The following is a 15,516-nucleotide window of genomic DNA, read 5'->3' on the forward strand; positions in this document are numbered from 1 at the left end:
CTAGGAGGTTCCCCAAAATTGTTGGATAAAATGGCATAGAACAGGTGATAGATTGTAAATCTGGCCTAGGTGGAAAGCAAAGTTTCTTCTGTGATCTGCTTGAACTGACCTCCCCCAGTGAGGTGGAACTTTTCAGTTTGGAGGTCACACCATCGCAGATGTTGGTCCAGCCTTCATAGCAGACATTAGTCTTCAACAGAACTACAATGCCCTGAGTATACTCCATCTTTCAAATGCATATCTTAGCCTTCTTGCTGAGGGGCTTCCAGGGACTCAGTTGTACAGAAATTACCAGCATCCAGTGAGCCTTCCCTGATACAACTGCCCAGGGCCCCAGTATATAGGGTAGGATCCTTTGTTATGTGTTCTTATACAACACTGTTCCTTCAGAGCACTTATTATAGTTTTTAATTATATATTCATTAATTGTAATAATTTATTTAATGTCTACCACTAGCTTGAAAGCTCCAGGAAGGCAGACTCAATGCCTGTTTTCTGTATCCCAAGCACCCAGCAAAGTATTTAATAAGCATTTGTTGAATGAATGCTTTCCCATCAAGGAATCAGATGATCAGTATTTTTTACCCACTTTTTTGGCTATGAAGAAAAAATGCAGAGGCTGTATATGCCTTGGATGAATGGGCCTAGCTATTTTTGAGGACTGTCTAACCATTTGTTAGCTAAGTGGTAGAAAAATGCTGACTCTTGCTCTGTTGCTCTGGATTCTAGAGGGCTTAAGCTTCCCCAAAAGCAAAGAGCTCAGCTTACCTCTTTCTGGTGGTATTTGATTGCCACCTTCAGCTTGGCCAGGTCATGGTACTTCTGAGGGTCAAGCTCTTCACTGTGGTCATCTCGATGGTTGAGGATGATCTCCAGTTCCCGGGAGCTCCGAGCTTGGTCCAGCAGGTCTTTGGCAAAGAGCTTGCACTGCTGGGAGAGCTCTTCATACTCAGCCTTGAACTCATTCTCTACCTTGCTGAGCTCCTTGAGTTCCCAGCCCAGGCGGAAAGCAGTTAGAATAGGGTCCTCGCTTGATAAGGCAATGAGTGAGGGACTTGCCAGAGCCTTATAGATGTTTAGCCGGGAGCGGGAGTGGCGCAGGCTATCTACCTCTGAACTGGACACACACTCCACACAGTTGCAGCGTATCTGGTGGGGCCGTGGGATCGTGACCCGTTTTTGGACAAGCAATTTGATGATTTCATAGTTGTTGGTATGGGCGGCCAGCATGATAGGAGTGATGTCCGGTGTGAATTCTGAGAACTGGGTGTCCATCATCAGAGTGGGAACCTGGGTACAAGAAAACGAGAAGCATAGAAGGGCAGGATTAAGGCTTGGAGAGAGATGGAGCATAATGCAAAAAAGAAACCAAAAAAAAAAAAAAAAAAAAAACACTGCCATCCAGACGATTCTGACTCATAGCGACTAGCCCATCAAATGTTGATAATTCCGGAATTGGAGTCACCATTCTCTTGTCAGTTCTCCTCCTTACCATAATAGCTAACATTTGTGGAGTGCTACTCTGTGCCAAGGAGCCCTGGTGGTGCAGTGGTTAAAGTACTTGGCTGCTAACTGAAAGATTAGTGGTTTGAACCCACCAGCAGTTCCATGGGAGAAAGATGTGGCAGTCTGCTCCCATAAAGATTTACAGACTTGGAAACCCTATGGGGCAGTTCTGTCCTGTTCTATAGGGTCGCTAAGAGTCACAATTGACTGGACAGCAGTGGGTATGGGACTCAGGCACTATTCTAAGCACTTTGTATGTATTTATTCATTTGATTACCACAACTTTGTGAGGTAAATATTCTCCCCACAGCTTTCAGTAGCAGAGCCAAGATTCAAACCCAGGCAGTCTGACGCTAGAGTTTGGCTCTTAAACTATGCAACTACAACATGTCCAATTCTGTCTGAGGCATAGTGGAGAAACAGAGAGGTAAAGGACGTTTTTTTCTTGCCCTTCTGGTGCTTAATTGGGTAGATCAGACTTACATAAAATTGGTACATAACAGTACATAGTAGTAGGTGTTCAGTTCCAAATGAGCAGTAGAGACTGCAGGAATATTTGTTCTAAAGGCTAAACAATCAGTAACCTTTAAGACCATGCCACTAAATCAAGTCCTGGGGGCTGAAGAGAAGACTCCCTCAAATAGTTACATTGACTTTGTCTGTATATAGGACTTCAGAGGACAAAAGACCAAGGCCAGACACAGTTTGTCCAACTTCCTGTAGGTCCCAGGAAGGTAGAGAGAATTCATAATTGTTAGGAAGGAGTACTCTGTAAATTAGGACTTCCTAGGCTTGGGGGAATAGTTACTAATAAATAGCAAAGGGATTTTTCCATGAGGTAATGCTTGGTGTCCCTGGTGGTGCAAACAGTTAAGTGTCTGACTACTGGCCGAAAGGCTGGTGGTTCACACCCAACCAGAGGCGCCTTAGAAGACAGGCCTGACAATCTGCTTCTGAAAGCTCACGGCCTTGAAAACTCTATGGAACAGTTCTACTCTGCACACATGGGCCGACGGCAACTGACACAACAACACTTGGTGTAAATACCAGTTATAGGTGAAAGGTATGGGGTTCTTTGTGTGTTCAGGAGTGTTTCTGGGTGAGTGTGTCTGCTGATCAATGAACTTAAAAACCTTGGACTTAAAGTGTGTCTTTTGGGACCTAGCCTATTCTCAGGAATTGAAGCAGCTCCCTAGACCCACAGAAGTTTAAAGGTAGTAGGATCTAGAGTTAGAGAATGGGGAGGACTGGAACAGTCGGGGGTGGGGGGCTTCATGGACGTGTGGAGCTGAGTATTCAAAGTGTGGATAGGATTCTAGAGGACTGTGGAATATTGACCTTAATACAATTGGGGGAGAGGGGAGAAAAGTTCAAAATACTTATTTTAACTGGGGAGAACATGGATAATTGAAATTCTCGCAGAATAGACAAATCTTGTTTTAGTCAATAGCTTCTTTCTCTTTACTCTTAAAGCTGCTTTTTATTTTATTTTTTAAGGCCCACAGTTGCTGGCAAACTGACAAATGAATGAGTTACAATTTTTTATCATCCTTGCCTCCCTCCTACCTTGAGTAGGGCTTCCCAAACAGGAAGTGGCCAGAAAACTGGGAATGGGAGAGAGGTGGAAAAGGAGGAGGAAGTAGAGGACAGGGGGAGGAGGAGTTTGTTTCCTTTACCTAGTGGCTGCATCAGCCTCTGAATGGTTGAGAGCTGGCTGCACATTGGCCATCAATTGCTTGGATGGAGCAGCAAGTAAACACTGTCTAACATTTAGAGGAAGTAGCTACAAACATGACAGCAAGAAGTCAGCAAGGGGCTCATAAAGTAAATTGGACACAGGAAAGAATAATCTCAGAAATTAACATAAACCTACAGGCTAACCAAGAAGTAGGTCTGAGCAGGCCTAGGAATGAACATAAACACAACATCCGGCATAAAGCCTAGAGTTGAGAGAGATGGTAAATGAGCAATTTGTCACAGTCTGCCCAGGAATAAAGGAGCTCAGATCTGGGAAATCTGCCCTTTCTCAGTGGGCAGGGGCACTCCTCAATCTCTGTTATGGTCTAGAGGAGGGGGAGATAACCTGTTGCACAGGATTCCCTGAGATTAGAGGTATGTTACTGTTCCCTACCATGGTCTCGTCCTGTCCTCTCTCTCTCCTTCCTTGCTCTTTTTGTTTTGTGCCAATGCTGCCAGACCTGGCCAAGGTACACAGTGGTACCCGTTGAATATTGCTTAGCCCCACTTATGTCATGGAGCTGAAAGGTTGCTCTTTATGCCTACAATATGAAATGCTCCCTGGAGCCATCTGATGCCATCGTCTTTTGAGCCTGCGCTCAACAATGATCCTCCATTTGACTTGCTGGGTATGTGACCCTCCTCATTCATTGCTCTCTGTGTGCCCACCCTCGTGTGATGTCCTGTGTGGAATGGTCTCTACCCTTTTCTCTGCCAGTCAAGGGCCATTTCTAGCCCTGGCTACTTAAATGGCTCCTCCTCCTAACTCTGATCTCATCTCTTGCTGACCACTCTAATGTTGTGAGCACTTGTCCCCTCAATAAGATTGTGACCTCTTTCAAGGCAGAACTGTCTTAGTCTGCTATTATTTGCCGCACAACATCTTCCACAGTGCTAGACACAGATTTGTCACTCAGCAAAAGGCAATTCCAGTTCCTATCGTCAAATTAAGAAATCGACTCTCCTGCTTACAAATCTGGCTCCCATGATTTGTGTCAATGTGAGCTAGTTCTCTTAGGCCTTTCCCATGCCCAGCTGAGAAGGTAGACATTCTAAGACTCTAGGGTAAGGCTGGAGCCCTGGTGGCAGAATGGATAAGAGCCTGGCTGCTAACCAAAAGATCCACAGTTCGAGTCCACCAGCTGCTCCTTGGAAACCCTATGGGGGAAGTTCTACTCTGTCCTATAGAGTTGCTATGAGTCGCCACAGCAACAGGTTTTTTTTTTGTTTTTAAGGTGAGGTTAGGAGACTGGCTCCATAGGGAACTAGGCTGATGTCTCAAAAACAAAGAACACTTCCTGCCTGTGGTTTTCACGATTCTATTGCTTCCAAATGGAGATTGTGATCCATAGAGCACAGATTTCTACTCCTTTTCCTCCCTCTGCTTCTCCCTCTCCTTATCCTGCTGCTTTTCCCTCCCCAGGCTGTGCAGGGACCGTGGACCATCAGGAGAGCATGGTAAGAAACAGACAGTTCTATAATGAGGGTCAGAGCTTTCTGATAATAATCTGGACTTCATGATATGTTCACAACAGAGGCCAAATAGGTAACAGAAATATGTGAAGAGAGCCTGGTGTAAGTACACATGCATAATTTGGGTGAGTGAATTGTTGGAACTGGAACTTCAGAGCATACACTCTCAAAGGTGGAAGCTGCTGCCCAGTTCCTGCCCGTTGTTATAGCATGAACAAGGGCCTGCCTAGTGTTGTAATTTTTGAAGAGAAGTCAGAAACATGGACTTTTGTGTAAAATCTCTTAAAGTTTTAAATGTTGGCTTAAAAAATTTACAGACAGTGTTCAGGACAAACAAAACATGTTTACAACATGACCACCCCCCAAAAAAAGAGTAGCTGCTGAGGCTGCTTATGTATATAGAGATTAGGTTCACTAAATTTTATCAGGTTTCTCCTCTTGGAACCTTTGGGTTCTTCTAGGTGACTGGTCAGCTAATCTAAGTAAAATACCTCATTTCAAAGTGTTAATTACTGATAACCTTATCTAGAACTATCCCACTTCCACTCCACATTTTAATTGGAGGCACTTAGAAAGAATACCTTGGCCCTGAGGTGAGAATTTCAGGAAGTAGTCTGGTGGTGACTTAAGTTTGGTGACTGTCTTTCCAGGGGCCATCACAATGTACTGTGCAGCTTGCTTCCTATTCCACTTTCAGATGGATTCTACTACTAGTAGTGGTTCTGTACATGCACTTTCTCTTAGCAGCTGCCAAGAAGAATTGCGAAAGACTTTGAATTGGGCAAAAAATTCCCCAAAACAAAACTGGAGGTCCTGCCTAGTATACCCTTCTGGACTATCTATGCCTTTCATTATCTTTGAGTTATTTTATAACTCTGTAAATTGTAGAAGATTTACAGTACTGCAAATAATTTTTGTCCATGCAAATGCAAATGAATTGTCTGGTAGAATGCAATTGATTATCACCTTATGGATATTGATCACTTTGCTTGTATTTGTAAATCTATTTCATTCCTGATGGCCTACAGCAGGGGTCAGCAAACTTATTCTGTAAAAGACTAGGTAAGTATTTTAGACTTTGCCACACAACTCTGCCATTGTAGCAGAAAAGCAGCCATAAACATTACATAAATGAATGGGTGTGACTGTGCTCCAATAAAATTTTATTTACAAAAACAGGTGGCAGGCCGGATTTGGGCTGCAGGCTGTAGTTTGCAGACCCCTGATGTACTGGTTCCCTCATTAATGAATGAGTTAAATAAAATCTTTGACAGATATTTAAATTTGTATGAGGATCATGAATTAACCTTTCTTAAAAAAATTATCCTTTAACAGCCATTTTGTGTTCAGATTGAGATCAGGTGGAAAATTCTATGTTTTTTCTCTTCTTATCAAGTTTTGCCTTTTCTTTGAACTCCAAAATCATGCTGAATGATCTTAGGCTCCCCATCAAAAATCATGTATTTTAAAAGGGAGGGAGGTGGTAGTGTTTGGGGAAGAAAAGGGAAGGAAATCAACAGGCCAAGAAATTAGATTTGGTTCATATTATCTACACCTGTACTTCGAAAGCAACCTGGGGCATGAACCAACTTGATTGAATTTTAAAACTTGCAATGGTGCAGGCTAAGAACATGTGCACTTAAGAAGTTACATTGCCTGCCTCTCCCTGGGGCTTTGCATTCAGGCCCTAATGAGTTTGCTCCTGGGTCTGCCCTAGAACTCCTTGTTGAAAAGCTAGCAGCATATTCCGGGATCCTTCTGGATTAATGAGCATGGGATAGAGCTGCTTGGCTCAGAATTCACATAAAACACTTGCAGTGCAATGAACAAAGTGAGTTAAAGTCAGCTTTTTCCTATTTTCAGCTGAATTCCATTGCCAGAGGACACAACGGAGGAATAGACAATTCTCCTCTCTCCCCTCTCTTAGGGCTGGCTAGACCTTTTACAAGGTTACTGTTTTCAAGGGGCCCAAATAACACATTCATTTCCATTAACGTCATCACTGGACACAATCTATTAATTGGAATTTTTCTGAGCCCTATTGTTACCAGCCTTAGGCAGGCACACTTAGTGGAGTTTATCACAGGCTTCTGAAATTAAACCCCCCATTTGTAATTAATGGACAGACCTTTATCAGGATCCACCTCATTCATGCCCACAATGCCATCTGGTCACAGGCTGAACCTCCCCGATTGGCATTTCCTCCCACAGCTGGCCTGATAGCATCATGTTGGAAATGAATCTCCCATCTTGTGCCTGGATTTAGTGAAATTACAATCTCTCTTTTTCTACCTGCTGGGGTCCCCTCCTCCCCTACCTGATCATGCCAGATAAAATCAATGTTCATTCTTTTTCAGCAGCCCAAGGAACTGTTGGAAATCAAATTTCATTTCTTTGTATTAGTCAGAAATGAAGAACACCAGCATCTAATCATGTCACATTACCAGCCGCCCACTCTGCCTACCTATAAGGTCAGTTAGCTAGTAGTGGTGATGCATGAGCTACTTTGGAGCAGTCATTGGCATTAGATGGGAAACAATCTGTTTCCCAGACTCTGGTAAAAACAGAACTTTCAGAATTAAGATTTGCTACATCATCTCAGCTGATTTCAAGGCCAAGGTGTATCTAATTTAGATCGGAAGACTAAAATTGGCAATATTTGCGAATAATGTCACAGAACCAGAATCCCTGGTAGTGCAGTGATTAGGCACTTGGCTGCTAACTGAAAGCTCAGCAGTTCAAACCCACCAGCCACTCCATGGAAGAAAGATGTGGCAATCTGCTTCCATAAAGATTACAGCCTTGGAAACCCTATGGCGCAGTTCTACTCTGTCCTGAAGGGTTGCTATGAGTCGGAATGGACTCAGTGGCAATGGGGTTTTGGTTACAGAACTCACTTGGTGTTTTATAAAAGTCAGTACTGATATGTAACAATCAATACTGTATATAACAATGGCCAGCATTAGCCTGAGTAACAGATAATAATACCAGTGTCTACTGGTTATTGAGCACACTCAAAATGCCAGGCTCATGCTGGAGTATCTCATTTAGTCCTTACAATGGCTCTATGATGTAGGCATAATAATTATCCCCATTTTACAGCTGAGGAAACTCCGCCATAGAGAGGCCAAGTGACTTGCCCATGGTCATATAGCTAGGAAGTAGAGAAGCCAGAACTTGATCCCAGGCAGTCTGGCTCCAAAGCCTGTACTGTACTGTTAACTACATACTACTCTACCACAGCTAGCAAAAGACTGACAATTTGATTTATTATATCAATAAATAAATCTATAATCAAAATATTGGGTAATCAGACATATTAAGTATTACAGTTTTTATTATCAACTAATATTCTACCTTAAACCCAGATAAACATTATATAGCATTGTTCAAGGTTTTGCAGTTCACAAAACCCATTCTTGATTTCTCATCAGATGGGAGCCCTTAATTTTAATAAAACAAGAGCTAAGTTTATGAGAAAATAATACATGGCTAACTTCATAGATTGTGAGTTTATAATTTCAGGGTTCTATTTGGAGGAAACCTGGAAAGGCATTTTTCTCAAATCTAGATTTTTCACAAAGGGTTAAATGAACTGTTCTGTACATTTTCCTTTGTAAAACGTGGGTTATAATGAATGATGGGGGGCTATTGACTCCAAAATTAAGGTGCACCCTAGGATGGGTATTAGAAAGCAAGGAAAAGGTAAAAAGTCAAGGTAGGCAAGGGGGATACACTAAGATTGACCTTTGGGGAGCCAGCCCTCTGTGAAGGCATTCTGTATACAGTTAAGGTATGACTTTTTTTTTTCCAGGAAATTGTGAAAATGATACAATGAGTAGAAAATAAGTAAATCACACAGAAATGGGTGCTGAGAACCTCTATTTTGTTTTAAGTAGTTCATAGTCATACAATTGAAAAAATGGTAGGTATCACTAAGAGTCCCAGTTCAGGTCTAAAGAGCTTGGCTGATAAAAATTAAGCTCGGTTCTAAGAGTGTAAAACAAAGGTTATAAAGGGATAATTTTCATCATTACTCTCAAAAGCAGTGTGAGATAAGCCAGAATAAAGAAAAAGGCCTGAAGTAGCCTTGTGGTAGGTAAGAGGCCTTCCTTAAAGGTATAAAGGAAAACAAACGAGAAAACTAGAAGCAAAATTCATGTTAAATAATGTACTCACTTTGTCAATCATGGTTTTCATTTCACACTCTACGTACAGGCCATATGATGTTTTATCTTAAAGTTGCTCCATGCATATGCAGGCATCTGACTCAAGGGTTATAGGATTGCAGGAAAAGGCTTAGGAGAAGTGATTGTGTCACATTCATCAAGCAATTACTGAGCCCCACCTTCCTGCTTCTCTCAGTTATCCACACCTGAGGTAAGCCAGGTAACTGGCAGTAGTCTCCAAAGGCAGACTACAGCTTCTTACCTGTTGGCACCTACTTTAAATGTGGGTATAGTGGGGTAGGGGTGGAGTTAATTTGTCTTCATGTGGCTAGCATTGATCGTTTTAGCAAAGGAAACATAGGGTTGTCAACTATCGTCCATCTTCAAAATCTCCAGATAGTGGTAAAACATCTGCAGGATTGAATGTGCTCTTCCAGCCCTGCTTACTACTGCCACATAGAAGCATTTTGTGTGTAATTAGGCAAAGTGCAGAGGAAAGCAGGGGGTGATTATGCAGCATAGTTCAGAGTTTCCTAAAGCTCAGAGTTAGGAGAAGAAAAATGGGTTTATGATCTGAGTTATCCAGTTTGGTTGTCTGGAATGAACATAGTAGCTTTTCAACTATCCTTCATGTCATGGATTGAATTGTATCCCCCCAAAATATCTGTCAACTTGGCTAGGTCATGATTACCAGTATTGTATGATTGTCTACCATTTTATCATCTGATGTGATTTCCCTATGTGTTGTAAATCCTATCACTATGATGTAATGAGATGGATTAGTGGCAGTTATATTGATGAGATCTACAAGATTAGATAGTGTCTTAAGCCAATCTCTTTTGAGATATAAAAGAGAGAAGCAAGCAGAGAGACGTGGGGACCTCATACCACCAAGAAAGCAGCATCGGGAGCAGAGTGCAACCTTTGGACCTGAGTTCCTGCGCTGAGATGCTCCCAGACCAAGAGAAGATTGATGACAAGCACCTTCCTCCGGAGCTGATAGAGAGAGAAAGCCTTCCCCTGGAGCTGACGCCCTGAATTTGGACTTGTAGCCTACTAGACTGTGAGAGAATAAATCTGTCTTTGTTAAAGATACCCACTTGTGGTATTTCTGTTATAGCAGCACTAGATAACCAAGGACACCTCTGAAGATGAAACAGGAGAAAATGTAGCTAAGTTGTAGCACAGAGAATTCAGGAGACCTAAAAATACAAGATATGGCCCACTGACTGGCTCAGCCCCATGGGCCTTTCAGCCCAGAATTCTGTTTCTGTGACATAGAAGGAGATGTTGGGGGAGAGCATGAATGTTTTTCATGTTGTTAATTTCAAAGAAGTATGGCCCTAGTATTTCAGGCTTCCAAAATATTTCCTCGTGGTTTTAGAAGCTGCAAACATCTAAATCCAATCCCTACTTAGAACATCTTTGCCCTTTCTCATTGATCCACCGTTTGGGGTAATGAGGTCAGTCATTTTATTACATGTTGTGGAAATCATAATGGATCATTTGTCCTAAAACTCTGGCAGGTTTCAAAGGCTCTCTCTTCCTTCTGATATCTTAGCAATTGATGAACTAGCTCAGTTCTCCTTCTCCATAGTTCTCATAATTTGAGAGATTTCTCTGCCTGCATTTTTCTGGATTGAAGAATTGCTGGCTCTTTAAAAAGTCTATCCCTAACTGGAAAAGAACAATTTCCTTCCAAGTAATTTGAAGGGAGTAAACTGGAGGTAATGAGGCAGTTGTGGTTCAGTGGAGAATTCTCGCCTTCCTTTGCCAAAGAACCAGGTTCAATTCCCTGCAAGTGTACCTCATGCACAGCTACCACCCATCTGTCAGTGGAGGCTTGTGTGTTGCTATGATGCTGAACAGGTTTCAGTGGATCTTCCAGACTAAGACAGACCAGGAAGAAAAGCCTGGCAATCTACTTCAGAAAATCAGCCAGTGAAAACCCTATGGATCACAATGGTTCAATTTGCAACTGATCACGGGGATGGCAGGACCAGGCAACATTTTGTTCCATTGTTCACGAGGTCACCGTGAGTCAGACCTACTCGATAGCAGCCAACAACAACAACAAACAGGGGGGTAGTAAACATTGCACTGAATTCTCCAGGGAAGTTAGAGACCTGCTGTCTTTGGAGATTTTTAAGAGCAGAATATATGCTATTAAACAATCTGGGATTGTTTAAGGATCCCTCTAGGGTAGAGTTTCTCAACCTCAGCATTATTGAGATTTTGTGCTGGATAATTCTTTGTTATGGGGTGCTGTCCTGTGCATTGTAGATTGTTTAGCAGCATCCCTGATCTCTCCTCACTAGATGCCAGTAGCACCACCCCCCAACAAGTCTGACAACCAAAAATATCTCCAGACATGGTCAAGTGTCCCCTAAGATTCAAAAGCTCTTCAGTTGGAAAATACACTGCTCTACCTTATGAAGCTTGTTTGGCAATGGGCTGACTGGAGCAGAGAGAGGCAGGACTAGCCAGAATTAGTCATATGAATCTTAACTTCGTCTGTCCTAACCCACCTGAAGATTGCAACACACTCCCATCAGTACAGTTCTCACTAGGACAATGATTCTCAATGTTTGGAAGGGGAGGGAGTAGGAATAGTCTTCCCTTCCCCAGGAGGGTTTATCGGAATTTTATTTGGTGGGTGATTGAGTTTGAAAAACTCTAGTTCTGTGCTGTCCATTACAATAGCCACTGGCCACATTTGGCTATTTAAATTTAATTTAATTAAAATTAAATAATACCTAAAAAATTCAGTTCCTTAGTTGCATTAGCTACATTTCATCTGCTCAATAGCCATATGATGGCTACCATAATGGGCATCATAGATAAAGAACATTTCTATCATCACAGAAAAGTTCTATTCTACACTGATGCTCTAGTTTAAGATTGATAATCACTGGACAAGAGAGACCTTTAGCGATCTAGAAAAGTCTTAGCAACAGGTAATAGCTAACATTTACCCAATACTTAAAAACATGCTAGGCACTTTGCTAAGCACTTGACATGCATTTCCCTTATGAGGTAGGAACTACCATTATTTGTATTTTATAGATGAGGAAACTGAGGCTCAGAGAGGTAAAGTAACTTGTCTATCGTTACACAGATAGTAAATGGAGGAGCCAGGACTTGAATCTAGGTAGTTTGGATCCGGAGCTTGGGTTGTTAACAAACATGATATATGGACTCAAGGTGGTCAGGTGGAATGAAGGCTGTCTGGCATCAGAAGTGGTCCAGACATGCTGGTAGTGAATAAGAGAGAGGTGTTCTAGTAGGTGGATAGAGCATTGTATCAGGAGAACATGGATACAGGCAGAGGTCCAGGAGACAGGTGGTTGGTATTCTGGAGGTCTGGCAACATGAATAGGGGTACTGGGCAGGATATAAGACAGGGACTCAGTTATTGGAATTAGTCAAGGGTTTCTCAGCCTTAGTGCTTTTGACATTTTGGGCCAGATGATTCTTTGTTCTGGGGGATTGTCCTGTACATTGTAGGATGTTTAGCAGCATCCTTGGCATCTACTTCCTAGATGCCAGTAGCACCCCTTTCTCCAAGTATGATGACCAAAAATGTCTCCAGACATTGTCAAATGTCCCCTGGAGGTCAAACTTCTCCCCGGTTGAGAACCACTGAACAAGAGTATAAAGAGAGGCTTGGTTACATAGCAACAAGGCAAGGGCTCAGGCACAGATTCCAAAGTACAAGATTTAGAGAGTACCAGCAGCTTCGCTTACTTGATGCTCAACCGCTGAGCTACTGACCTCTACTTTTAAGAGTCCCCATGACTAGAAACAGGATTGGTTCCAGAACCTGGACTAGAAGAATCATCCCATGGGATGAAGAGAATGAAGGGCTACTGGGGTTGTGAGCTGGGAAGGTCATTATGGAGATCACCTTTCCATGGCATGGCTTATTATCCTCAGACACACTGAAAAGGAGGCAGGGGACATGCATCACATGATAATACCACAGTTAGGGCCCTTGGTTATCATCAGAATGGAAACTCCATGAGTTTTGGATATTGTAGGCAAGCGTTAGGCAAACCTACAAATGCTACCGTTAATGACAGGAAATACTTTTGCTGGTTGGTACTGCTGGAGGTACCCTGGGGGAATTTGTATTCAGATTCTTTCTGCTTGTACACCCCACCTGGGATTTCTGAGTGGCTTATCTCAGAAACACCCATGCAACCAGGAGCCCCTCATTCTGCAGCAGGCTTGGCTAGGGTTGGAAAGCCTTTGGGTAAGGAAGCCCAAGACCGGACAATGCCAAGAAGTCCAGGGGCAGAGTACAGACATCTCAGTGGGACTCGTTTCTCCTTTAGCAGAAAAACAAGATTCAAAAGTCTGTGGTGGCCATGACAGCGTACACCATGATGAGCAGTTGATTTTTCAGTACACAATGGCCAAGATTAAATTACTGGGTCACTAATAGAACAGAATTCACTTTTAAAAATTATGTAACTTTTGGTTGACAGGGAAAGCAGCTTAAGTAATTTCTTGATTGAACCTTCTTATCATGTTGACATCATTCAATTGCAAGCAAGTTCTTTCTACACACAGTCTTTGACAATCAAAGGTTTACTTATGTTCTTGTAATGTGCTGCATATACTCATATATTTTCCCTCTATCACATTTTGAGAGGGAAAAAAAAATCAAGAAAATACCCTTCCCCACTCCCATAATTTCTCTCTCTGACATGACTTTTAATTTTATTGCTTTGAAATGGCAGCTGCATTGTCTATAGAGCCTTCTCAAGCAGAATACTTTTGGTTCTTGTCAGAACAGACCAAGTGTCAAAGGAAAGAAGCAGGAGCTTGGTTGCCTCTGGCTGGAGATGGGAGAAGGGAGAGCTACTTTGGGCTTCTAACCCTGCTGCTACCTTCTCTTGCCTGCCTTTCTCCCTGTATGCTCCCAGGCCAGGAGTATGGGCTGCTATCTCCCTAGATGAAGTAAGCTAGGTGCTGATCACTACAGAGTAAGGAAAACATCAGCTCCTTGTCCTTATTTCCCTGAAGTCAAACATGCCCCAAATCTGAAACTTTAAAGGGATAGACATTTAAAATGTAATGAGGATCTTTCAATCAATTGAGAAACTTGTCCTTCTCTCTGAAAGAATAGCCTCAATGTAGTATTTCATCCTATAGTGCCTTTTCAGGAATGCAGGCCAGGGCTAAGGGAAAGGAGGCATTAGAAGGAACTAGGGTTCCAAATTAAATTTACTACGGCTTACTTTTCTCCTTCATATTTAGTTAATTGTTGTTAGGTGCCATTGAGTCGGTTCTGACTCATAGCGACCCTATGCACAACAGAAGGAAACGCTGCCCCGTTCTGCGTCATCCTCACCATCGTTGCTATGTCTGAGCCCATTGTTGCAGCCACTGTTGTCAGTTAATAAGGGATAAGAATATCAAAGATTGATGAAAGTTGCAAGAGTGGTAGTAGTTGAGGCCCCCAGATGATTGATTGTTTTACTCCCATGGGGACAGGAACAGAGTTCCCAGCTCTCAGAAGATGACATAGATTCAGGGGATTGCTTATCTATTGTCAAAAAAGAGAAGCAGAGGTGCTCAGGTATGCCAAGGGGAAGACCTAGCTCCCAGCAAATTCTTATTCATCTGTGATCCCATAATGCCATTCATTCATAAACTTGAGACTTCCTAGAGGTCCTAGAGATACATTTGAGAATTCTGAACAACTGACACTTGCACAGAATTGCTTTCAGACTTCTTTTATATCCTGCCAAGATCTGTTCCATCAAATTAACATTGGAGTGTTTAACTCTTTCAAAGAAGTGAAAGGTTAATACACCTTGGATTGATTGTAGTGAAGGAAGAATGGACTAGATGGCCACGATGTTTCATTTAATCCTGATGATTCTATGATTAAGTGGACCACAGCCAAACAGATATCTACCAGAACTCCAAAGGTTTTATGCTAGAAACCTGTCCACATATCACTGCCTGTGGAGTTATTAGTGAACCGCATTGTAGTTTTTATATATAGTGGGCTTTGTATTCTTGCCTCTCTACTAAACCTTATGCACCTATTTAATGTGGGTTTGGAAAATACTTTTAGAATAATTCCAAAACATTGCTCACAGCATCCCTGTGAGATTATTGAGTATTATCCCTTCATTTTTCAATGGCAAGAGGTTAAACCATAAAAAGGTTAAGTTATTTATCTAAGGCTAAATAACAGTTGAGGGATGGAGTCAAGATGAGAACTCCATTCCCAGACTACTCATCATACCAAGCTGCCAGGGCTGATATATGCAATGCAAAATTGCAGGGTTGGAAGAGACCTTGAAGATGATATAGTCCAGTCTCATAATAGATGTTTAACACCTTTGGTGACTGTCTTAGTCATCTAGTGCTGCTATAACAGAAATACCACAAATGGATGAGTTCAACAAACAGAAATTTATTCTCTCAGAGTCGAGGAGGCTAGAAGTCCAAATTCAGGGTGCCAGCTCCAGAGAAATCTTCCTCTCTCTGTCAGCTCTGGGGGAAGTTCCTTGTCATCAATTTTCCCTTGGTCTAGGAGATTCTCAGTGCAGGGACCCCGGATCCAAAGGACACACTCCACTCTGGTTCTTCTTTCTTGGTGGTATGTGGC

At 42.3% G+C, this 15,516-nt stretch overlaps 1 protein-coding gene across 1 annotated transcript in view; it reads right to left on the bottom strand.

Moving 5' to 3' along the window:
* The window catches only part of TRPC5 (transient receptor potential cation channel subfamily C member 5), a 205,794-nt gene that overhangs the window by 175,903 nt on the left and 14,375 nt on the right, over window positions 1-15,516 (bottom strand). The window contains exon 2 of the mRNA XM_004379783.1: window positions 769-1,290. Within this exon, the coding sequence (XP_004379840.1) occupies window positions 769-1,290 (522 nt within the window). The remainder of the gene's footprint in view (window positions 1-768; window positions 1,291-15,516) is intronic.

Source organism: Trichechus manatus, unplaced genomic scaffold (assembly GCF_000243295.1).
Source record: "Trichechus manatus latirostris isolate Lorelei unplaced genomic scaffold, TriManLat1.0 scaffold00068, whole genome shotgun sequence".
Taxonomy (NCBI): Eukaryota; Metazoa; Chordata; class Mammalia; order Sirenia; family Trichechidae; genus Trichechus; species Trichechus manatus.